Source organism: Stegodyphus dumicola, chromosome 3 (assembly GCF_044657685.1).
Source record: "Stegodyphus dumicola isolate Sdum_Otavi_A_Nest chromosome 3, ASM4465768v1".
Classification (NCBI taxonomy): domain Eukaryota; kingdom Metazoa; phylum Arthropoda; class Arachnida; order Araneae; family Eresidae; genus Stegodyphus; species Stegodyphus dumicola.
This window is the reverse complement of record NC_140770.1, coordinates 24,072,555-24,098,092: the sequence shown is the minus strand read 5'-3', so window position 1 is coordinate 24,098,092 and position 25,538 is coordinate 24,072,555. Positions and strand designations below refer to the sequence as shown.

General features: G+C 32.4%; 1 protein-coding gene across 1 annotated transcript in view; it reads right to left on the bottom strand.

Annotated features, from left to right (window-relative positions):
• LOC118203860 (membrane metallo-endopeptidase-like 1) overlaps window positions 1-25,538 on the bottom strand; it is a 95,254-nt gene that overhangs the window by 19,531 nt on the left and 50,185 nt on the right. The window contains exons 11-16 of the mRNA XM_085812329.1: window positions 22,845-22,943; window positions 20,357-20,434; window positions 20,185-20,243; window positions 7,983-8,047; window positions 2,832-2,883; window positions 2,631-2,698 (exon numbers count right to left, since the gene is read on the bottom strand). Coding sequence (XP_085668455.1) covers window positions 2,631-2,698; window positions 2,832-2,883; window positions 7,983-8,047; window positions 20,185-20,243; window positions 20,357-20,434; window positions 22,845-22,943 — 421 coding nt within the window. The remainder of the gene's footprint in view (window positions 1-2,630; window positions 2,699-2,831; window positions 2,884-7,982; window positions 8,048-20,184; window positions 20,244-20,356; window positions 20,435-22,844; window positions 22,944-25,538) is intronic.

Here is a 25,538-nt window from a genome sequence, read left to right as displayed (position 1 = left end):
CATTTTTCTTGCATTTTATTTAAACTTATTAGATTGAATTAAACCTACTTCGCCGACAGCGCATAAATCACAATAGATTAAATGCAATCTTTAAAATTCACTTTGTTTACCATAGCGACACTCTGGCGCTAGGTTTACTTAATAGTATTATATTTCGTTCATATTATAACTCAGAATGCACAAAATTTATATCATTTAAAGAATAATCTAATCGTTGCCACATGTTCTATTCAAATATCATAATAAAACTAGAACTATGTATAAAAGAAATTAAGCAAACAAAACAAAAAAGAAACAGTTTTTCACAGACGATTGAGTATTTCTCATTCAATTAATTCAGTTTTCACTTCGCTACAAGGCAAAAATACATAAAAACTCAAAATATCTGTATTAAAAATTACGAAGTAAATATTAAACGCTTATTTCCTCAGAAAAATTCCAGAAAGGATTAAGTATGATTTAAATAATAAATGAAGGCGTTATCTTTGTTGTTGCAAACCTAAGTTTCTCTAGATTGGCAAGAAATCCTCTACTCAGCTATTTCAAATGTAAACAAGAGCAATGGTCGCCATCAAATTAGGCTTAGCGGCACTTAAACAATTTTAAAATTGTTGATAATTCTAAAAATATTGCATACAGATTTACTAAAGGCATAAAACCCTTAACCGGACGATAAAAACAACATAATTTAATCATTTTTTTAAAGCAAAAAATGTACAATTTACAAACATATAAGAGTAAAGAAACTGAGATCACTGAGCTGTGTAACAGAGTGGATATATTTATAAATATATTTATATACGTTTGGCGCGGCCGACTGAAACCAAAATACGAGGTGCACATCTACATGTTACAGTAGTCTTATATACAAAATTTCAACGTTCTGAGGCTACTCGTTTTTGAGTTATGCGAAATACGTACGTACGTAAGTTCGTTCGTACGCACGTATGTACATACGTTCGTACAGACGCCACGAAAAATTCTCTTCAGAATTCATTTTAAAGCAGTTTTTAGTTTTTTTGGAGGAAAAGAGTCTTTTATTCTGTCCTTACGTACAGATATCACGCAAAAACATCGTTAAATTGCATTCGAAAGCGGTTAAAGTGGGTATTTTCGTTGAAATATGCTGCCTGAAGCTTTTCGCGATTATAATACTTCCTTTTTACTTCGTTTAAGGAAGTAACAGTGGGACTGCCCAGAAAAAAAAAATATAAGAAAAACATATAAATTCCAAAATCTGAGTCTCCGTGCCGAATTCCAATTCTATCTTTAATGGTATTTATAATCTCCATTATTGTCTCTGCAAAATCTTTCAAATTTGAACAGTTCTTTTTAAAATCTTCCTTAAAATTCTTTCTATATTTCTCTCTTGCACTCCGGGTAAGTGTACATTCGCAGACAAAGTGCTTGTCCTCAAACTTATCACATATTAAGAATATTTATCTAATAGAACTACAGAATATTTATCATTACTCCGTAAAATAAGCCGGGAAACGTCCGTGATTAGTCAGTACTTGATTTATATCAATATTATTATTTGTAATATTCGTCTTCTTGTTTAACTTTATATTTTTCATTAACTCTTTTTTCTTACTAGATGACTCCCAGCAAAAACTCCATTCTGTAAAAATCCAGTTTTCCATTTCAGTAATGATCTTTTTTCTGGAATCTTAGGTAACAAAATTATCGGTCCCATCACCATTTTAGCAAGGGTTTCCGCCTTTTGATTTCCGACAATTCCACTGTATACTTTCACCCAGTGTAAATTTATTAATATTTTTTCTTTGAGCCTTTTTAAATAAGTCTTTTATTTCATTAATCAGACGATTTTTATGATTTGGTTGGGCGAGTGCCTGAAGTACAGTGCAAATATTTATAACACATCGAACTGTTAATTTTTTATTAATTCAATTAAAAGCCTCTGTTAGTGCGTCTAGTTCTTCTTGATAAACCGAATAACATTAAACACATATTTTCTTTTCCCCACTGCTAAACGTTGAGGCAAAAAATGAATAAAATTCATTTAAAGCTTCTACCTAAATGTGATTTGAAAGAACCGAGGATGCAGAAAACAGGATGCTGTTCCCCAAGATTTACTTTGTAACTTAAATGTGTAATTATAAAGCCCTTAATTGTAATGTTTTATCTTAATTGTGTTTTGTTAATTAAAACTATTTAAAAACTCCAAGTGAGTCTTTCTTTATGTTAGTTTTGGTTATAATACGTAAAAACAATGTACGTTTCTAATTTAGCGTAAGCATGTTTTTATCATTTATTAATAAGCATTTTTGACCTCCAGAAACCACAGATAAAGTTAGTTTTCATGTGTATAAAACCAACACACCGTAAAGAGTAAACTACTTTTATATATTTATACACCTGATTTTATTAAACTTCGTTACCAGAAGTACATGTTTAGGGTAAAATTTAAGAAACTTCCCACTGCAGCAACTTTTTATGAAATATGATGTATAGTTTCCTAGTAATATATCATTGCGTTGCTTCTATTATTATTATTATCTTAGATTGTTTAACGTAATACAGTTTATTTCTTTAAATTTTTGGTGTGCATGATTTAATATACTTCTGTCATTACATTCTATTATAATTTAAATGAATAACTACTTTACCTAAGTTATTAAATGCATGCAAAATCTCGTGGCCAATCATATGACCGATGGCTGCAAAATTCAGATATCTGAAACATTAATAAACATAGTTTTATCAATCATCTTACTTTAGAAATTTTATGAGTGAAATAATAAAAATAAACGCGTTTGCTGTGGAATTTAAATTTTAAAAAGTACATGTGTTGTATATTAATAACTTACTGTGGTCGATCCTTGTTGAAATTGGGATCCTGTAAAGATGCTACGGGCATCTCTGTAAAACAAATGCTATATATAAGGAATGTACCCAGACACTAGAAATAAAATCTCATGCGATTCACTTACATTAACCGTTTCACGTGGGCTACAGAGACTAATTTCTTATGCATTGAAGCCATTTACTCAGCAATAAGTTAAGAATTCAATTAACCAGTTAAGAATTCAATCAGCAAGCAACAGATGAACAAATTGACAGTGTTTGCCATTCCTTGCTTTAAATTAAGTATCAAATTTTAAATTTCCATAGAGAACTAATTTTCTTTGAACTTTATTTAATGTAGTGAACGCGATGGACATATATGTCCTAGGTCTCAGGGAAAAGTAATAGTTACAAATTGGAATATTTCCCAAAGAGTTTTCTCTCTCCGAAACAGTTGCTTTTTCCCGTTGAATTTTAGACATAAATACATATGGTATCAAGCCGGATACAAGTAATTACATCTTTTCTAAAGCGTTTTGACTAATCCATAGTCCGAAAAAATTTTCATGATGAGTCCTGTGTACAAAGGAATGGTGAATATGCAATATGAGTGAGCTTCGTTGCATCTACAGAAACCATCCGCATCAGAATTTCTTATTAATACATCAGAAGATAAATGTTTAAATTTTAAATATCAAAGAATATTAACACTACAATAAGATCTTAGAAAACAGAAAAGGATTAAAAAATTTTAAGTAAAATTATATAAATACTTAAAAATTAATTTTTCAAAGGAAAGGGTAGGTGCATTTTTTCAGCAATATCATCATGTACTTACCCTGAAATTTTCAAATCAATAAAAAAAAAAAAAAAAAAAAAACCCAGTTTTTAAAGTTTAAAGTTTCAAAATTTTTAATATATATTCTCTTAAATAATACTAAAACAGTTTAAAACCACTCAGCTGCAACACCATACCTTCCTGTTCTTAAATAACTGTTACTGCAACAAGTGTGGATGTTTTTATTGTTCTGCGAGCATCAATTGTAGATGTCTCTGCCTTTCTTTCGGCTGACTGAATATGACGTTGATCAGTGTTTGCTACAAACGTGACTGCATTATCACCAATTCGGTATCCAAGTTCATTCATAGTATGCAATCGCCTAGCTTGGCCATCGTTGTATATAATAACTGCCTCATTCACTGCTGTCTTAACACTATTATAACCACACCCGGAATTTTTAGGACACAATTTCCAAATCAAAGCATTCAACGATTTATTTTGGATTCTTTGCATGTCTTCCTAAACACGTTTTTAGTAATAATTGCACGCTAAGATCTTTAAATATATCTTTGGTAGCATCCATTACAGTTGGTGGAATTGAATTTTTATGTTTGTTACGATTTCAGATTTTCACTCGCACTCGCTGTTTGATATGTACACTACGAATCCTCCCTTGTTGGGCAAAAATTGCGGGTAGATTCCACGTCGGTTGGACTTTTGTGGTAAAATATTCCACACACTGCCTTTTGCATATCTCTTACAGAATTGCAGTGTTTTCTATTAGCATTTCCATAATAAATTGAAAATTGGGTTATATTATCATCCATAAGGCCATCTTTTCCACGGAGAGTTTTACTGTCACTAAGTTTCTTCCACTTCATTTCTTGCTTTCGCTTTCCTAATCTAGTCCCCATTCTTTTCTGAATCTGTCCAACACATTCAATTTTACCAATATGCATGATGTATCTGTAAAACTTAAAGCAATCTACGAGTGAACATTTGTAAGCAGCTGCTTACGAATTATTATTACTATTACAAACCATATTAATAACCCATATATTTGTATGATTTTAGTGGCTCATACATTTTTAGACTTCATAGAGTAATGGATATAGCTTTTGACATTTCATACATTTTTACGTGTCTTTTAATCCTTCGTGTACAGCGCAGGATTAGAATCGTCAAAAGAATTAAAAAAACGTATTTTGGTCTTTTTTTCATCTAAACGTTTTAGTAAATGTGTTTTCTCCAGTGTAATGGTACAAATAGATACACATTTTAAGAAGTTATACATATCGTGTCTCGTGATAAGATGCATGCAGCATTATGTTTTTTGTTGCCTTTTTTAATTTTTAATTATTCTGTCTTTTGGATTCTAAACTATGGGGAAACTATGTAGATGTTTCAAAATTTTTTTCACGTTTTTCCTGAAGTCGATAAAGGCGGAATATTTGGCTTTTTACATGAACTTTTGGCGGCGGACAAATATTTTATAATTGTTAACCAGTTTTTCAAGAACTTTTACATTATTCCATTTACGCACCATTATGTTTTTTTTCCTGGTTATTAAACGCAGTTTTAGAATACAGTTGAAGGTGGTTCTTTGCTCCAGTTGAAGGTGATTCACGTTATTTAAGACTTCCCATCAGTAACGCTATGAAACTAATGTAAATTACTTTAAATTGTTGCAGATTTATGCACATTAAAATGTTAATTGGTTTTTATAACATTGCTTTCTTTTATGCTTTCGTGTTATTGTTTTCATATAGGTCTTACTAAATATATATTAACTGCTAGTCATTAAAACTGCTGCATCAGGAATGAAGCGCACAGCATACCTGAAACATGCATGAAAGGTCGAATGGGATATGCAGATGTTTAGTGTTTCTCGATATCCACACATTACAGGCCATACTAATGATATCTGGAAAGAAAATAAAAGTTTAGATTAACATGTCAATTTTGTTATTCGGAAATCGCGTTTTATTCATTGTTTTTATTGTTGGAATTGTTTAAGAAGAACGAAATCATACGAACACGTGTTACAATTCGATCACATGAGAATTCCATCCTACTAAGCTGTAAAATTACCGCAGCGCCCGATTGCTGCTCGCTCTGAATATGAAATCAACTTATGACAAGAACTCAGGACAACTCTCCACAAGAAATCAACTGGGTTAAAACTCAACTTATTAGAACCGTTCAATACAGTTCGATAGACCCAGAATGGCCACACAAAACTACATGTTCTTAGTCATCAGTTTCCGATATGGTAAATGTTATTTACTTGTTTTTACAAATCGTACAGCCGCATCATGGTCCTAGGTCAGGAAACTACTCATGTTTGTTGCATAGCAGAAAATATCCGCAAATATTGGGGAATGCCATGCTGTCACGGATTGTCGACAAGGCGCTTATTGCCCCAGTGCTCCTTGGCGTTTTGCCACAAGTCACAGTGAATACAATGAAGTAATCAGCGACTCTCATGGTTGCTCCATTGGCATGGCATTATCTTCTTTGATGAATCTCGCTTTTACTTACAGCATCCTAATGATCCTATCCGTGTCTGGAGATACTGATGGGAAGGAACGTTAATAGCTCGTTTTCTTCATTGGCATGCTGTTTCGGCAACTGGAGTTATGTTTTGGGGGAACAGCGCGTGCACATCCCGTTTGTCTCTTGTACAAATATCCTGTGCTTTTTAGCTACCGTTAGATTGTTGGTATTTGAATGACCGCAAGTGTGCTCTAACTTCGATGCCACTTTAGGCCCATCTTCCAATATAACATTGCGAGACTTCATGCTGTCCACGTTCTTTGACATTTCCTCAACACAAAGATATTTGACTCCTTGATCAGTTCGTTTGCTTGGTCAACGGTTGGCATATTTCACAAGTGCACATCTGTCCAGTAATACTTCTGTCCTGTCACATGACCTTTCGCGTGCTTTAAGCAAGATGGTTGAAAATATTCTGTCACGTAATTTTCTGTACAAAATAATTAAAGCATCGTCGATTGCTTCTGAAACTTTTCATTGCGAAGTTAAATCGATTATAGGAAATTATAAAGATTTCACTAACTGGTTGAAATAAATACAAACACATGTTGGATACTTCGCAAAAATAATGATGTGAAATATTACTTAATAAGTGGTAAATAAGATGAAGAAAGAAATATGTGATAAACATCTGAGCCCAAATGCAATCTTTACGTAAAACTATGCGTATGAGAAAAATATTGACCCCAATTATATATGCAAATAGAAGTCAGCACTTTTTATTGCAGTCTATATGAAAAAGATGTTCTGTAAACCAATGCAGAATTTTATTCAAAGTGAACTTTACTAATTTGCATTCGCATACATTTAGTGTTTTAAATTTCGCATTTAATAACTGCTCACTCTTAAATGTACTGTCTACACAAGGAATACTCGTCAAATAGAGTGAATTTATCGTATTCACAACGCGTATATTCAATTTATTCACATATAATTTTTAATGTTAAATATGGACATAATCAGATCATATATATTCTGAATCTTACACTTTAAAATCAAAAGAATGCTAGCACTGAAATAAGAAAAAACTAGATTCATTGTAACACTTTCAGTCATTCGCAGCTGAATTAAAAAAAATATACATTTGAATTCTCTTAATCCACATAATATGCAGTGAACAACAGTCCTAATATTAATGCGTGATAAAAATAGAGAAAGTGAAATGTCAGCAATTAATCAAACTCAGAAAACGAAAGCACTACGAGATTTTCTACTATTACGCCATATATTTATAACTGCGAAACAAATGCAAATTAAAACATAAACAACATACGCTCACATGCACGAAGATTTAGCGTCACAAGAGCAATAGCAGCTCATTGGTTCACTTTCAAAACCCCTCCCTCAGTGGCTACGCTGATGTGCACTTGTGAAATATGCCAGTGGTTGCAGAGAGAGTGGCATCCCAACACCCACCAGCCATTAACTGCATTTTTTTCACATTCAAGATGCAAAGCTGCGGGACATGTAATACGCGTAATACAATTCTCAATGTTCAGCTGTACAGCAACTGCCTTTGTTGCGAGAGACGGACACTCGGGATACTGATTTATGCATACTTTGGGACTCCATATTATTTAAAATTTCAATCATTTTTATTGCTTTCATTCCTAATGTAGCAATTTTAATGTCTACAAGTGTATATGTGAAGCGTATCTTTGAAACTTTTACGTTTCTACTTTTGTCCTAAAATGAAGTTTATAGAAGAAGACTTGTTTTCAGATTCGTTCGTTTAATTTATTTCCCATCATTGATATTATTAAATACTAGTATTTCAATATTTTCATTTTGGAGGCTGAAAGCCTTTAACAGCAAAAAGAAGGAAAAAAGAATATACCAATAGCATTTTCCTCATATGAATATCGGGCGTTTGCTGTAAATGTTTCCAAGATGATATCCCGTCTGAAAATAATTTTTTAGCTTTTAACATGACGTTTCTACTGTTATAGAATTTCTAGTTTATGGACTAAAAGTACAAGTTTTAGAATGAAAGTCTTATAGATGAATAATAAAGAAAAAATATATTTTGCCTAATGAAGTTTTATGTATTTAAATTTCTCTGTACTTATCCTAGTACATTCATATAAATTCTTAATACTTTTGTAGGTTATTTGTTGGAATGATTTTTAACTTCCTCGTTGCATTTTTCTTAATTTCTGCATTACTCTCGAAATTTTAATTTAGAAAGCATAACTTAGTCTTCAGGTTCCACTCTAGTGTGTGAAGCAAGTGATTAAGCAGACTTTGTTGCAAAAAATGCCTTGTTGATAAAGCTATACTTTGCAAAGATGACTTAAGCCACGAAAATAAAACCTTAGAAAAGGTGAAATATACTCTGTTGTTTAAAAGTCTTTTAATAACGAATCTGAAATTATAAACGCTTGGACTAAATATTTTATATGAATTAAAATTTACATCAGTAACCTATACTACGATAAAGAAATAAGGCGACGATATCCGCAACAGGTTTTTAAATATCTTTTTTCGTAAATTTCCGTTTCTGTACATGTGGTGCTCAGTACATACCGTATATGACGAGCTTTTCTCATGAAGTCTTTGCGTGTGTCTTTAACTAGCAGTATCAGGAGTAACACATGTTTAAGGAATTACCGTATATCACTTATTATAAAAATATGCATCGTTTCTGGGCAACAACAGAAAATTACAATGTGATTTTTTGCATGTTTTGTTGTTTTTAAACAATACCATATTTAAAATTTTCTATATTACTAAGTTCATACAGAAGAGATATATTTAAAATATATGGATTTTAAAAATGTGATATAGCCTGAAGTTCATTACCGATTTTACATTTAAAATTTTTGTCTTTTTCAACTCACCAATTCGCTGTATAGTTTAAATAAATATATTATATGGAAATGCTTCAAGAAAGGTTCTTTTGCTGGTATCATATTAGTGAACAAGAAAAGCAACAGTTTTTTTTTTAAATTTCCCCCTATAACGTGGTTTATCGCCAGGTTTTCCAAATTTCTGTCCACACATTTTAAGTCGAAACGAAAGAAATGCTTTCGATGCTGTGCTGTGGGTACTTCAACCAATCTAAATAAAGTAAGGATTATAAGACCTCCCAAAACATAATTACAAAATCTTCATGGACCAAATATGGATCTATACGTTCTTTTCAGGATGCTTTAAGAAAGACAAATGTTTTGCAAAATAGTTCAAATACTGTTTAGCTGCTTCGCTGTAAGCGGAAAGGTCAATGCCAAAACGTATTTATTTCTAAAATACTACTTTAAAGAATGACGTTTCATAAATTTATTAAAGTAAGAATGCTCAAAGTTATCTAGTTTTTGAGGGTGATGTATGTGGAAAAGGTCACTGTAATTAATTCCGGACGAAAGCAGATATCTTGATGTAGAATGCTGGAAAAAGAAAAAAACAAATGCTCGCATAAAAGCCATTGAGACCCAATAAATTAGAGGATAAATCTATGAAATTTATGCTATTGGTCTTGAAGACTCATACTTTCTTTTAATCGAGGGAAATGTGCTGAGAATTCTGTAGAAGATCGTTCTCTCTTTATAGAAACGATTTTCAATTTGAATTTTGTCATTAGCTTTTTGAGATGAAGATGTTGCATTTTTTATATAATCGTCTACTGCTGTTTTGATTTTATCGGAATGCAGAATAAGACGTTAGCCTTGGAAATGGCTCCTAAAATTAATAGATATCTTGAAGATTACGTAAATGCTGTTTCCGAAAAGAAAGTATCGAATCAAAAACATTTTAAAGAGATGTTGCAGAAAGAAAACCGACTCTAGAAAATTATATGAAAAGCACTGCGCTGCTGATATATGAAAACCTGTGGAACTGAGAGCAAATGCTCGCTCTGGTCTTATATAGGTTTAACCCGGCCGCCAAGAAATATCTAGTATATTCCATTTCTCGAAATTACAGAAAGCATATACGATTAATGTTACTTCTGAATGCCGGATACGGTTACCATTACATATCTACATTAATTATATTTACTCAATCACAATACCAAATGCAGTTATCCATGGACCGAACCCCATTGTCGCCAAAAGGTGGCCAAGTCTGGCGACTTTTGGCTAATTTTCGCCAAACTTAGGGACAAATTTTTTTTTCCAAATCCGTCACCAGCTTGGCAGTATATCGCAAATTTAGCGATATAGACATTCATTCAATGTTAAATAGACTTGTCCCTGTATTTCCGAGAAAGCTTCGCTTCTTTGGATTTTCAAGTTAGATTATACAAAAAAAAAAAAAAAAAAAAAAAAAAAAACCTAAAATTTTATGTATTTTTACTAAAATACTTTAACATATATCCGAAATTCGTAAGAATATTTATACAGCTAACATACAATTACGTAAATAATTATTTAATTAATGTCAAAATTATTATATTTTACGAATAATAATAAAATAACAAAATTGCTACAAGTTCCATATAAAAGTTTTAATTTTAACAACATTTTGTTAATTAGAGTAACAATTAAAGATTTGCTTCTAGTAGAAAAAAAACAGTAAATAGTTCTGATATCTTCAAGCTCAGAACATAATGGCCCACACAAAAAATTCAGGGCTTCGCCTCAAATGGTCAAGTTACCTACGGCTAATTCCAAAGCTGAAAAATCACAAATTGGAAATAAGATTCCAATTAAACAGACGATAGGTTTAAGTCTTTCTTGTTTTCAGAATTCTCAACAAAATATTAAACCCTTTGAACAAGAAATGAAATTCTAGTAAGCTTAGTTAATGATTCTAGCAGATTCTGAAAATGAGGTAAAACAATGCATCGCTCTGTAGCTTATAATAGCAAATCACTTTTATCAAATTGGAAGAAATATTCTACCATTTACAAAACAATCAATCGAAATTTATAATCCGAAATTAATGATGCATCCTAAATTAAGTTTGTTAAAGTAACAACCAAAACTCTAAACAATCTGCTGCATGTGTTATTTAACACACGAAACTTTGATTCAGTAGTCACCACTGATTTTCGAACAAATGATTTTTATACTCAGTTTCCTTGGTTGTCGCCAAATAAGTTTCCAGCAACACTGTCTCCCGACACAGTGAATGATAACGATTCCTGGCGCAGCTGCTCGAAGACCTTTATCTTACTAGCGTCTACGGAGAGAAGGCAACTTTTGGGATCGTGATCTGATCCTCCTGTGCGCATCTCAATTTGCGCATATGCTGCCGTGCACTTCGTGAAATTTTGTTTATTTACGTGAAGTACTTTGTGGTTTTGAAATTTGCGTTATGTGTTGAGAATGGATGAAATTGTATTACATCTGTATTTGATCTACAGTGAAATACAGTTCAATTAATAAATTGGTGTTTGTTAAAAAAATTAATTTATGCTTGGAGATAAAAAAATAAAATTTTTGCTAATGAAAGTTATTAAGTAGTGCACTTTTCATTAAAAAAGTTCATTTCTTTTTATACATTAAACATTAAATTAATTATATACATTAAAAAATAATGAAATATTACCTATGATTGTTGTTAATTAAGCATGCCTATCTTCTGTAAATTATTGCTAAAACATGTGCAAATAATGAGGAAATATACGTTATGCTAGTTTATTTCTTAGCAGGTAATCACAGGACCATGATAGAGAGTGTCTATTATTTGTTCCTGAAATTTCTTTATTGCTTATACTAAGCTTATGCGTTAAAGTGTATTAAAAAGCTTATTTACGACACATATGAGCACATTCTGTTGCATCAGCTATGTGATAAGTTGGTGTTACAACTGGCATTTCAACTATGAATTAAACTATTGACATTTCATCATCTGTACAAGAGATTTTAATTATATCATTAAGTCGTGCATGTGAGACAAATGCATTAAATTGTTATTACAATAGTGTGAAAACAAGAAAATTAAAGTCAATTTCTTTGAAAAAACTGTTACTTTTTGGAAAAAATAAATACTTTAGACATTCATATTCATCATGTTATTCTCAATATATTTACAATGTCAAGCTAATAATACCTAAGTATTATTTGTGATAATTTATCATTTTAAAAGAGGTATATTATATGTCAAGGACAAGGTTGACAAAGAAAGTATAAGAATTCTTTCTGTAACTAAACATGATTCACTACTCAGTACTAAAATAAAGAGGTTTATCAATCCATGAATAACGTGTTTTTATGTACATTATCTTACTGGATGGTTGCTGCCAATGAATCGACTGTCTGTGTAACAGCTGGAGAACAAGGTGCTCAGAATTATCATTGATGCTCTGTGTTTTGTCTTAAAAAACATACATCAACCTGGATTTTAAAATGAAATTAATAGACATGAAGCTTAAATAGAAGTATCTAATTTTAAAATAACTGTAAGAGCCATAGCTGCAGTTTACTTAATAGATCAGATATTTGTGATTTTATCATTGAGGAGCCTTTCAATGGCTAAGGATTATGTAACATAACAGTATAGTAGTAGACTATAGTTAGTAAATTTGCAACATTTTTATTGCTAGTTCATAGTTGAGATATTAGTAAAGACCATTTCAGGTTGAATGTTAGCTATAACATTCTACCTGAACTGCCTACAGTACTTCGATCTTGCATGTATTTTCACTTACTGTCTCCAGAGGCAGTATTTTTTGTTTTTACATCCAGAGCTCTTTGATAGTGTTTTTTCCACACATGACAGTTCAACACAAATCGAAAACGGGGGACACTTCTACATAAAAGAAACATTCAATTGTTGGATGGATAATAGTACTTTGTACAGTTTGGTGGCATTTATGTAAAAATTATGTGTTGGTTATTTTTCAATAACTTGCAACAGTGATTTTGATTATAAATTTGTTTTAGGAAATTCTAAGCTACTGGATAACAAAAATACAGATTTTAGCAAAATGTTCATGTTATGCGTAAAAAATGAAAAATACCTTAAGATACATTTAAAATGTCAAAATTTCTGAAAAATATAACACTCTTTAAACCTCAGTTTCCTTACATCTAAATAGTATTAAGTGTGAAAATTTGTATAATTTATATATTTTTAATTACTTGTATAATGTATGCACTTGTGAATTCAGATCAATTAGTTGTTTTAACTGTTTTAAAAAATGAAGCAATATTATGCAGAGTAAGGAAATCAAGATTGTGATCCGATGACAATGAGATTAATGTTTAAATGTGAAATGGAAAGTTGTTATTTATTATATTATCAGAGAATTATTAAACTGGGCATAATCGCCAAGGAAGGTATTGAATGCTACGTGAAAATATGTTTACTAAAAAATTTGAATTTCATAATGAATGTATCCAAACACATGTTTTGAGTCAAAAGTTTGAAACTTGATGGCTGAGTGTAAATATAAAATTATGGATGTTTAAATACTTTGTAATTAGGCACATAGGTCAGGTTAATCTTTTTAAATAAGGTAAGGAATGCAAGAGCTATATGCCTAAAGGAAAATATGCCTTCATGGAGGAATTTCAAGGCAAAACTGACGTTTGAGTGCATATTAAAAAATAATACATCTAATTTTCATTCAATTTATACATATTTCATATGTAAAAAATTCTGATATATGCTACATTACTGTTAATTACTTGACTTGAAAAATATAGTAAATACACAGAAATTTAAGATTTGCACATTTCAAAAAATATTAAATATATGAGTATACATTATCCTTGTGAAAAGCATAAAATACATAAATATTTATTAAATTATTATAAATGTATTTGGAAATGAAGGATTTATTCTTTCATAAACCCCTGTTAACGTTATTGTGAAGAAATCTAGTTATTAAATATATCTAAATTTATAATGATTATAAATATTATTTAAATATATAATAACCTTAACATTTAATTGTAAACATAAATTGAAAATTTTTAGCAGGAATTTTTTATTTGCTATTTCAGCAAGAATTATTCATACTGGAAAGCAATCTGTTAAAAAGTGCTGTAAAGCACAGTCTACAAGATGTGTACTTAATTTTATCTATCAAATGCCTGGCTATTGACCATTAAAGTGCAGAGCACATGTCCAGATGAGCAGTGTCCATGACTTGTCCAGAAACACACAAAGTACATAAAAGTGAGGTAGACAGATGTGTACTTAAGGAATTAGTAAAAAATAATTTTTAGAATATGCATTGTTGAAATTAAGGATATAAAAAAATATAATACAGTTAAAAGTCTTTAATCTGGACTCGTCGGGACTTCAGTGATTCCGGATTAGGGGTTTTTCCAGATTATAGATCATAAATTTAAATCTGGTAAGATGGCATGCAGAAATTATACAATTAAAAATATGAAACCATAATTTCTGTGTTGACACATGCGCAGAAAGTTTGTAGCTTTGAGGTCCGGATTATGGACGTCCAGATTAAAGACTTTTGACTGTAAGTATCAAAAGAATTCTTTCCTTACATTTTGTAATAAATCAGTTACAAGTTTTAAACAATATTAAAAATAAACTTTTTTAATCCGTTTCAAAAATACTCATAGAAAGTTAAGTACATGGAAATCAGTAGCAATATTTAACGTATTTTACTATGGAAATAACAGCTGCTCTAATTTGAAATTAACTGAACTGAGCATTAATTATAAAGTAACTCTGATTTTTAAAGGATGCCTCAGAAGCTAAAAAATCATTCTGCATTTGAGAAGGTATTTCAGGAAGAAGCTCTGTAAATAGGAAAGAAATAATGCATAATTTTGATTTTAGTATTATAATAAACTTTGATCTTAATTTTTGTAATTATTAACCAAATAAAATCAAATTAACTTAAAATTTCTTTGTAATGTAATTAACAAGAACGTGTGAAAATATTTCATTCAAATTAAACTTTTCTGGGAAAGTATAGCATTTAATTCCGCTCAGAATAAAACATTGTTTTAAAATATTTTCTTTTTACATACTTATGACTTTGAAGTATTACGGAAAAAGAAAATATATATATTTATATGTATATTTACGATGTAATTACAAAATGTTTACCGCCGATTATGTTAAAACCTATTGATCTTAATGGATAGTCACTGAATAGTTTGGTTTCCACGAGAGGTGCACTACTGCTTCAGGGCAGTACACGAGGAAAACCAGTTAAGACCTCTCCTCTTATTTCTACCTCCATTATTTAAATTGAGGATTTTGGATCTTTAGAGAGTGTTTCTGGCATCTGTGTTGGATGGTCAGATTCTTCCAGCTCTAGTATAATTAAAAGTATCAGCTTTGTGTTCTCATGCCACCGATACTTTAATCTGATGTGCCAGTAAATTAGTGGCTAGCTTAATAATTAACTATGTAGTCTTAGACTACTGATCAACATTTTTCATTTATTTGATTGTTCGCATTTATTTGCATCGCCACTAGCCGTGGTTATGCTCTAAGTTCAGGCCGTGCTCTGTTTTGTTAAAAGTTCAGTTTAAATAAAAAGGTTGTTTTAAAATCTTTCATAAAGCTTTGTCATAATATCTCAAGTGATAATTATATTAGGGTTATAAGACTAAAATTCCATTATTAGACCAAGAATAACCTTATAACTTAATGGAAGTTTAAGATATTCATAATGACTAAATGTGTAAGTTTATTAAAAAGTTAATAGAGACAGAGCTTAAATTGCACCGGAGCCTGGCTCCGGTACTTCTTAGTTTTTGGAATAAATCATAAATATAGCCGGAGCCCTAAATAAGAAGGCTCCGGCACTTCTTTTATGCAACCGAACAAAAATTTGATCTCAAACATTTAATTTTTTGCAGTAAAACTGTATTACAAATCGCTTATTAAATTTTAATTTATCTCTTTACATTTTACTTAATTTTAATTACTTTAATAATTTATTTAATTAAATAACAATCATTAATTAAAAATAATCGATACTTATTAATATTAATTAAATAATAATGAATTAATTTGGTATTAATTAACTATTTAATTTTTAAATTATTAATGATTGTAACAATCATTTTATTTATTTATTTACTTTTCTTCCCCTTTGCTGACAGTTTAGCATAGGGTTCTGGCACTTCTAAGTTTAGAAATTAAGTCCTGAATAAGGATATTTATTAATTATAGGAACTTGATAAGTAACCTTCACCAGCAATTTAATAGCCAGTTGATTGTGTTGTTGCCAAAGTAATTTTGTCATGATTTGAATATGGTTATCTTCCACTGTCGGGGCCGTTCCTAGCGCGGTGCAGCTGTAAAATTATGCAACAACTGAACACTCGCGATACCACAACTAAATATTTTTAATTCATTGTACTTGTCACATGTAAATACTTTTTATACAATTTGTCACATATAAGTACTTAGTGAGTATGAAATAAAAATTCAACTAATCATTAAGAATTTTTTTTTTTTAATTTGGGCACTGTATTCTTAGGAAAGTACACAGGCAGCCAATGGCCTAAAGACGGCCCTGTCCACTGGTGTAAATCTGTGGTGTTAGTCCAGCTGACAAGTATTTCATATTTCTGGTGTATAACTCTCAAGCTACGTTCTGCAGTAGAATTGCTTAAAAGTAAGAATGAAACAGGGATAACACATATGTCATTCATTTGCTGCACAAAGTATAACTCAAGATATTTGAAGTTAAAGCTCAGTTATATTCACTGCATTGCAACATGTCGAGAGAAAGGCAATTTTTATCCTTACCGTCCTACACCAGGGATGGCCAACACACGGCTTTTACTTTTTATGCAGCAACTACAGAAAAGTATATCATTTTTAATAAAATTCCCAGCAAGTCTGTAAATTACTTCCAGAGAACAGGCTCTAAACAATAATGATATTGCTAATATGAGCTCTAAACAATCATGCATACTGCTTTATTTCAAGCCTTTCACATTAACTATTACAGACTTTGATTTAATATTGAAGCAAATAGACATAGAAGATATGCAAATTCTAGTGATCTGTTTGCTCTAATGCGTACCAATGATGGTGATATGTTACTTAGGGTTATCATGTTTTAGGTTTGAAAATGCTAGACTGTAGGAATCTGCAGGAAACGGGAAAATGAACACTTTCCCCCTCCTCCAGAATTGAGTAAAAAATATATTTTTGCATCAATATAATATTGTATATTTCATAATCTGCTATAAAATCTTCAAAATGTGTGCGTGTGATTATGGCAAAGCCTCGAGGGCTATCTGCCTAAGAGGAGGGATGCCTTCGTGGAGGACTTTCTATGGAAAACTGGCTCCTATACACGTTACACATGGGAAAACCACGAAAACGCCCATGCAGCCAGCCCGTTCACGGGATTCGAACTTCAGACCGAACTACTAGTGTTCAGCGACTTTATCGCTCGCTCGGCCGCTGGTGGGCCCAAAAATCTTCAAATTAAGTAGTTAAATAACAATGTGTTGATTTGATTGTTGGAACTGGAATATGGGAAAGATCATGTGGGGGAAGAAATACCTTCATGGAAGACTTTTTAATCAAAACTAGTTTGTTGGTTTGGTTTATTTTATTATGGCAAAGCACTTGATGGCCATCTGCCTAAGGGGAGGGATGCCTTTGTGGAGGACATTCTAAGGGAAACTGGCTCGTATACACATTACACATGGGGAAAACATGGAAATGCCCATGCAGACAGCCCATTTGAGGGACTTGAACCTCGGACCAAACTACCAGCGTTCAGTGACTTTACCGTTTGGCCGCTGGTGAGCCAAAACTAGCTTGTATTCATATTCATAAATATTTCGGGTGTTAACTGACATATTTATCTTTCAGATGTGCAAAGAAAACAGACAAAACTTCCTGCTCAGTTCTGTTTGTAATAATAAATGCACAGGGAAAGCCGTGAAGCAAAGCATCAAGTAAAAGCAGTGTGATTAATTCAATTCTGTAACCGTTCAACCTATGTGTACCATTTATACATATATAGTCTGATCCCAACTTCTGAAGAAAGTGCCTCTGGGAGTCATTCATTTTCATTAATGTGAAATCATCATTTTAAAATTCAGGATAACTTTCTAAAATTTTATTTTAAGGCTTATAAAATAAAAGAGTTGTTATCCTCACTAGTAATTTCATTAACCCCAGGCATTTCATTAACATTTATACAATCATTTTTATGCCTTACAGCATTTGATTGTGGATTATAAGAATTTTCGGTATATTTCTGTTACTGGGACCAGATTCAGAAATGTATACATTCATATGTACACATATATATGCATACATGAACACATCCATCCATCCATACATGCATACATTTCTGATTCTGGTTCTGACAACGGAAGAGTACCGAATTTTCAATATTCCATAAATCATTCTTTGTCAAAAGATGCAGTATCATATACAGAATCTTGAATTTTATCTAAAATTTCATCAAAAGATACTTTTCCAGCAATTTAAGTTACATAAATTAACATTAGAATGGTATAACTGCCGTTCTAATTTTGTAAGAGACAGATGCCCTATACCCTTTCTATGACTTACAATGGGTTTTTCTATATAAGCAGTACATTTTCCATTATTAAACTGGCTTACTGGGCAATAAGCATTAATTTTGTTACTCCCTTGTATTTTTAAATGTCCCATGCCTTGCACTTTAGATATAAAATAATGTCCTGAATGATGGCATACAAAATAAATATCTTTTACATGTAATGGGTCATGTTTCTCTGTAAGTTAAAAAAATTTAGATTATGTTTCCATTTCAAAATTCTCCTTTCACAACATGAAATCATTAAACACAGAGAAATCTCTCTCTTCTTTTTAAATGACTATTTCATGTTCCATTTGCAAATGTAATGAAAAGTTTTCCTTTGGAAAACCTTCATCACATAATGTGCATTTATATAATTTTTTAATGATGAACACTCAAGGGCAGTAAATGCACTATCTGATTGTGAAAATAATAAATTTTTATTATTGTTGAACTGACGACTATATAAACTGCATTTAAATTGGAAAACTTTATTTTTACTTGCTTTGAGTAATGTTGTTTGTTGTGATATATGCAATTTCATACAGTGACATTTTAGATTGCTGTTACTTGAGAAACATTTTTTTGGAATCAGGGCAGCTAAAACTTTTTTGAAGTTATACTGGATTTTGAAGCAAAAGTATATGAAATCGAATTACCATTGACGACTTTATAAAATGCATGATCTGAATTGGAATTAAATATTTCAGCAGTAGAAATATGCTTTTTATTGGAATGTATGTTCTTCAAATGATGCTATAAATTGCTGGCATTTGAAAAACACTTTTTGCAAATAGAACAGTTGTAAGATTTTGAAATTACAGTTTTCTGAAAGATGTTACCAATCGTAATCAAAGCGGAAATGTGAATTTCAGATCTATTGTCTTGAATGATCATTGATATCACCACCCAGCTCATTTAAATTGGTGCTATATATTCTAATATTCTGAAGCAGAATCCTCACAATATTCCTAAGTATTTGGCCGTGAGAAGGGTCTTTTATTGAGAGATTCTTCAGTTCATTATAAATATGTGAAAGCAAAATTCACATACTAACGAAGCATAAAACGCACGAAGTCAAATGCAAAATGTAAACAGACACATTTTTGACGTATCTGTTAACGTCACATGATGCGCAAACTGAGATGCGCGTAAGACGGGAGGATCAGATTCATGATCCCAAAAGTTGCCTTCTCTCCGTAGACGCTTGTCTTTATCTTCTGCCCCCGTGATATGTTTCCCTGTACAGGTAGATTGATGCAGGAGCTGGTGACATCCAGAGATACTTTCTCGAATATTTGTCTCCTAATGTAGACCGGCCTTAAGATTGGCTAAAGACTTCATTGCTTTGTATTGGGTGATAAATTTAACCAAAGTTATTAATACCTTTCTCTTCTGTAACATTTAAAGGGTTTGAAGGCTCCAAATAAACAATTTAGTTTAAATTCTTAAGAAAATAAATAAAAATTTCTGCTAATTCAATAACGTGAGATTATAGTTCAATTATAATAACAATGATTTTGGTATATTGTTTTTAGCTTATTTATTTTTAAATTTTATTTTTCTATAAAAATGAATGATTCATTGAGACTATAATTACACAATATTTAAGAGCAACACGTACTCTTCTCCTGGGAAACCACTTCGCCTCTTCGCTGATTCGTCTAGATTAATTCTTGCTACCTGTAACAAATAATTAAATCTGATAATTAAAATATATTCCCAAAATTTCTGAATTATATATCTAAACGAATTATTTAAAAAATTCGGTAAAATGTATCAATGCACATACTTACGATTTTGTAAAGATCAGAGACATAAATAACCGACCTAGGGTCTTTTGGGTTTCCAATACACAATTTCATGTCATAGGCCTACGAAATATAACATATATTAATATCTTCTTCTCAAAGTTGTTTTGGTTTCTGAATTACTTCCGGGAGCTATATAGTCAAAACACATAGATTAAAGTCATGCTTTCAACATGTCAAACAACTCAGGTAGTTTGCGACAGAAGAAATATATATTCAAATCTATTATTTAGACGAATATAATGAATAAATAAAGTGAAGGTCGTAGCGTTGATTTAGCAATGCAGCCATATTCAGTTTGAAGAAATTATGTTACACGTTAGTTAAAAAAAGAAAATTTAGAACAATTTTCAAACCTATATAAAAAGGTAAACTAATTTTGATATATTAATTTAAAACGATCACAACAGAAAATGCCCTAAGATCCGTAACAGAAGAAGAAATTTGTAAGCGAAACGTCCTAAGACAAGTAACAGAAATAGAAATTTGTAATACAAAAAGTTTTAAGACCCGTAATCACTTAAGAATGGCAAACACTGATGAGTGTTTTAAGTTCTAATGTACCAATTGTGCCCCGATAATATTTTCTTTTCAAACGCCCTTTAAGGATGCATTATTTTTTTCCAAATCGCTACTTTAAATATATTCTAGTACTGTAAGATAATTCTTCAGTTAAAATCAGTGAAATCTTGAATTTTCTTTCAAAATTAGCTGGAAAATTATTTAGAAATTTTAGAGAAATTAAGGAAAAAGTTCCTGTTTTGTATGCAGCCATTTAAGTTTGAATTTCTAACTATTTTCTACGGAAACAGTGTCATTGAATACTACGTCTGAGTAGAGAGACATCTTTAGCTCCAAACTGAACTTTATATAATTAACTTAAGCTAAGGAAGAACAGGATTGTAGAGGAAAATATAATGACGATGTTAAAATTCAGTTGCGAGTACATGTAGGCAAGGTACCTTATCGTGTTCACCGAACGTTTGTTTTGTAAATTACAGTGGCGCATTTAGACTGTTTTCGCAATCAATCTCAAACAGAGGATATAACGTTTGGATATAATTGTTAATTTATATCACAAGTATTATAACTGGTAAGCAAACGGTTCGTTTATAATGTTGTTTTTAGTATTTATAAGTCTTATTTTACGGCTTGGTTTGGTTTATTTTATTGAAACCAAGGAAAAACACTCTACAGCTATCTTCCTGAGAGAAGGGATGCCTCCACGGGAAACATTATAAAGGAAACTGGCTCGTATACACATTACACATGTGGTAAAGCACAAAAACGCCCATGCAGCTAAGCCGGTTCGCCGCATATTCACAAAGCCTACAGATCATTTCTTCAACAGTACGCTCTCATTGGATGAAACATCTGCTTGTCGGTCATATTTAGAATGGCGAGTTATCGCTCTGTAGGCGTGGTAATTGACGTCAAACAAACTTTGTAGGCTTTCAGTACAGCGAGGAGAAACAGCTTTTATTTCATTCGATAATTTTTTATTTTATGAATGAAAGCTAAGGGAAATAGTGTAGAATATATTTTAAATAACCTACTGATCTTATTAATAGTTTATTGGTATTTGAATTTAAACTGTTAAAAGTACGATAATTGTTTTGCAAGAAAAAGTGTTTACAATCAATATTTACAGTCAATACAATCACTTAATTCAATAAACATTTAAGGGCGTCGGATATCTATTCTTTTAACCTAAATTATGAGTATGTATAACAAAAAATGATAGTTTATTCCATTACGCGCTGTTTCTATTGAAACGCTTTTTGGGATCTTGGATCATAATCTTGCTACTGGTACCTACTACAAAGAGTAGTACAGCCAAAACAAAGAGTACAGCCAGTAGATAAAAATAAGAAAAATTAGCATTAACAAAAGTAGAGAAAAATGAAGGTGTTAAATTTTGAGACTGCACCCGAAGGCGAAAAGACCAATAATAACAAAGTCATTCAATAAAGTGAGGATAAATACAAATTTGTCCAGGGCAGAGTTCGTAAAAGTTTACAAGCGGGCATAGAACCGGCGATCTAGAAGTCCGAGAAGTGTTTCCATCCTCTTTACTGTTGAGTTGCGGTTTCGCTGTTGGCTTTCGCACACTTTTCGGTACACGAGGCTGATATACAAATAGTATGGGCGATGAAGCAAAAGTCGCCAAGTACATGATTCTGTAACCCTACGTTTCCTCTTTTAACCAATCAGAGCAAACAGTAGGAGAAACGGTCTGTAGTCTTTGTGAATATCCCAGTTCGCCTGAAGTCGGATCCTGGTTTGAGCTACCAGTGTTCAGCGACTTTACCGCTCTACCGCTGGTAGGCCCTTATTTAACGATGAAGACGAAAATCATAGAAACAATTAGGAAATTCGCATTTACCGTTAAAGATACGGGCCAGAGACTATGTAAATAGAAGTTCGTATTAAACTACAACAACAATAGGAGAATTAGACAAAATAAACAAACCTTTTCTTTGGCTCGTTTTTTAGTTTCTACATCTAACCACTCCTTTTCTTCTATCATATTTAAAAACTCATTATGAACATATTTAAAAATCTTGAGTACCTAATGGGAATTGAAAGAAATTTTATGAAAGCACAATAATAATTACATCAACACTAATAATTATGGAATAATTTAAATGGTTACTGAGCGCAAAACAATCGCTTGAAATTTAAAAACGAAAAATATAAAGAGAAATTAAAAGCTTTCAAAATGTTTACAAATTAAAAGTGTTGGCTTTCATTTACAATAAATTATCATGCTCAGACGAATTATTGCCTGCGCAATTTGCTTAAGTGTACATATACTGAGCCGCCCGGCAGGGATAGCGGTTAGCGGTGCTGACTGCCGTACCGAAGGTCCCGGATTCAAATCTTGGAGAAGACATAGATGAATATAAAGGTATTCTGTCTCACTATGGGCGGGCTCTAAATATACGGCAAGCCAGAAGTCCTCACGATAGGTTGGTGATAGAGAAAGAGGAGTGGGAAAGCTTCGGACCCGCCTTCCCCTCCTAAAAATTGGGGGTGGAACTGAGCAAAGTCGTATTGTCACCTATGGGGTTCTCAAGACTCTCGCCAAAGACCCTTTCCAAGATGAAATTCGTAGGCTTGCTCTGATTTTAGAACCTTATCTGATGTTACTGTCCGTCAGCTGGGAGAATTCATAACAACATATATTCTGAAATTCAGTTAGCTAGTAAAACAAAATAATTTAAGCTTGATTTTGCTGCTCACAGAGTACAACGTAAAGTTAGGAAACAATATGCATTTGCTATTTGAAGTGTTTCTTAGTACTAAGCATGCAAATACTCAAGCAAAATTAAGCCTGAAAAAGCTCCTTAGATATCAATTTCTTAGCTCTAACATAAAACTTGAAAGAGATAAACAAATCACACGCCATATCTAATATGCACAGCAGTTATCATTCCTCGGCTTCGGAGTCGCTGTATAAAGACAGAGATCGAAAGATAAAAGGCCACTGGACAAAATTCCACTGGACAAAAGCCTCACCCCCCGAAAAAAAAATCCCGTTATAACTGCCTATTCGACAAAAACCCACACAAATGAAACCGCTAATAACTAAAAACCCGCGTTAATAGAAGTCGAATCTCAAAAGACCTATACGGATATATATGACATGATACCCAGAAAATAATTTCCCCAATATTTTCATTTTAAGTAAAGAAAATTTATCAAACAATAACAGCAAAAATAAATTAATTAGATTAAATTAATTGCAAATAATTAAATAATATAGGCAGAAGATTGAACAACATGCTTCCTAATGTAGATAAGTACTTAAATAGCAGCTCTCCGCAATTTACCCAATAACTAATTGGGCATGGTCTAATTATTTCTTACTTGCATAGTTTCGGCCACTGAAATAATGCCCTACGCATTGGCGGTAGTATCCATAATACAGATGACTATCTGTTCGACTGCATATATACCATACTATCATTCGAAAAGACCCTACTTGACATACTAACAAGCTTCGTTCAGGAACACTAGCAAAAATGAATTAGCATTCATCCTCAGAAGACGCACATACTAACGTTACTAAGAATATAGCTAACAGCCTGGAATAATTCGCTGCTACTTCCCTACCTACTGTACATTTGAATTTTATTATTCACGTTTTTCTTCTTCGTATGAAGCTTTGGTTTTATATCCCTGTATTATTTATTGGACTTGCCTCCCAGACGGACTAGTGTTAGTGACTCTCATAGCGAAAAGACCGGTTTCGAAACCCGGAGCAGGTATAGATGTTTGTACATGTATAGTGCTTTGGTGACATAGGGACACTAAATATTGGGGGCGGCAACTTTCATAGTAGGATATTAAAAATACACCATAGTAGCTGTAAGTTTATTTATTACCAGTTATGTCAATTAATAGTTAAAGGTATACCATTTACTAATGTGTAAGTAAGTCATTGTCCATTGCATGGATTGCTTTTTGAATATGATGCCTGTCAAATGATGCCCTCTTAGCATAACACATTCATCTAGGCGGCGTTGGAAGCTTGCCATAACTCGGCGTAACTTATTCCATGGGACATTGCCGACGGAAGTTCTGATGCGATCCTTCAACTCAGGAATTATGGCACAACGTGTTCGGAAAACTGCTTGCTTCAGGTGGCCCAAATGGAAAAAGGTCTGGACATGAAAGATCGGGTGAACGAGGCGGCTAGGAAATGTCACCAAAACGGGAATTTATTCTATCTGGAAATGTCTGTCGCATTGGTTCGTCCATCTGGAACATTCCCATGGCGTCCCCAGTTGAAATGTTGCCGAAATAGACGCTGGGTAGCAATACCAGAGTGATGCTGTGCACCCCACCGATTCATATCTCTGTCACACTCGAAATGGCTGCTCATTAGTACACGAAGGCGGCACGAGCTGGCGCGCATTCATGCAGTATGTTATTGTGCTACGCAAGTCAAATTACGCTATGAACGCTGCTGCATCCTGTATATGGCTAACCGAACGTCCTTTCGAATGGTTTCATGGTAGAAGAGAGGGGTGGGAGACCTCCCAACCAACCCCAGTCTCTCAAATTTTAGAAGTCCAGAAGCCCTTGAGACTCTGACAGCCATTTTTTCATGAAACCATGGCCGCACACAACGTCAAGAAGGAAGTGGTAGGCCTAGAGA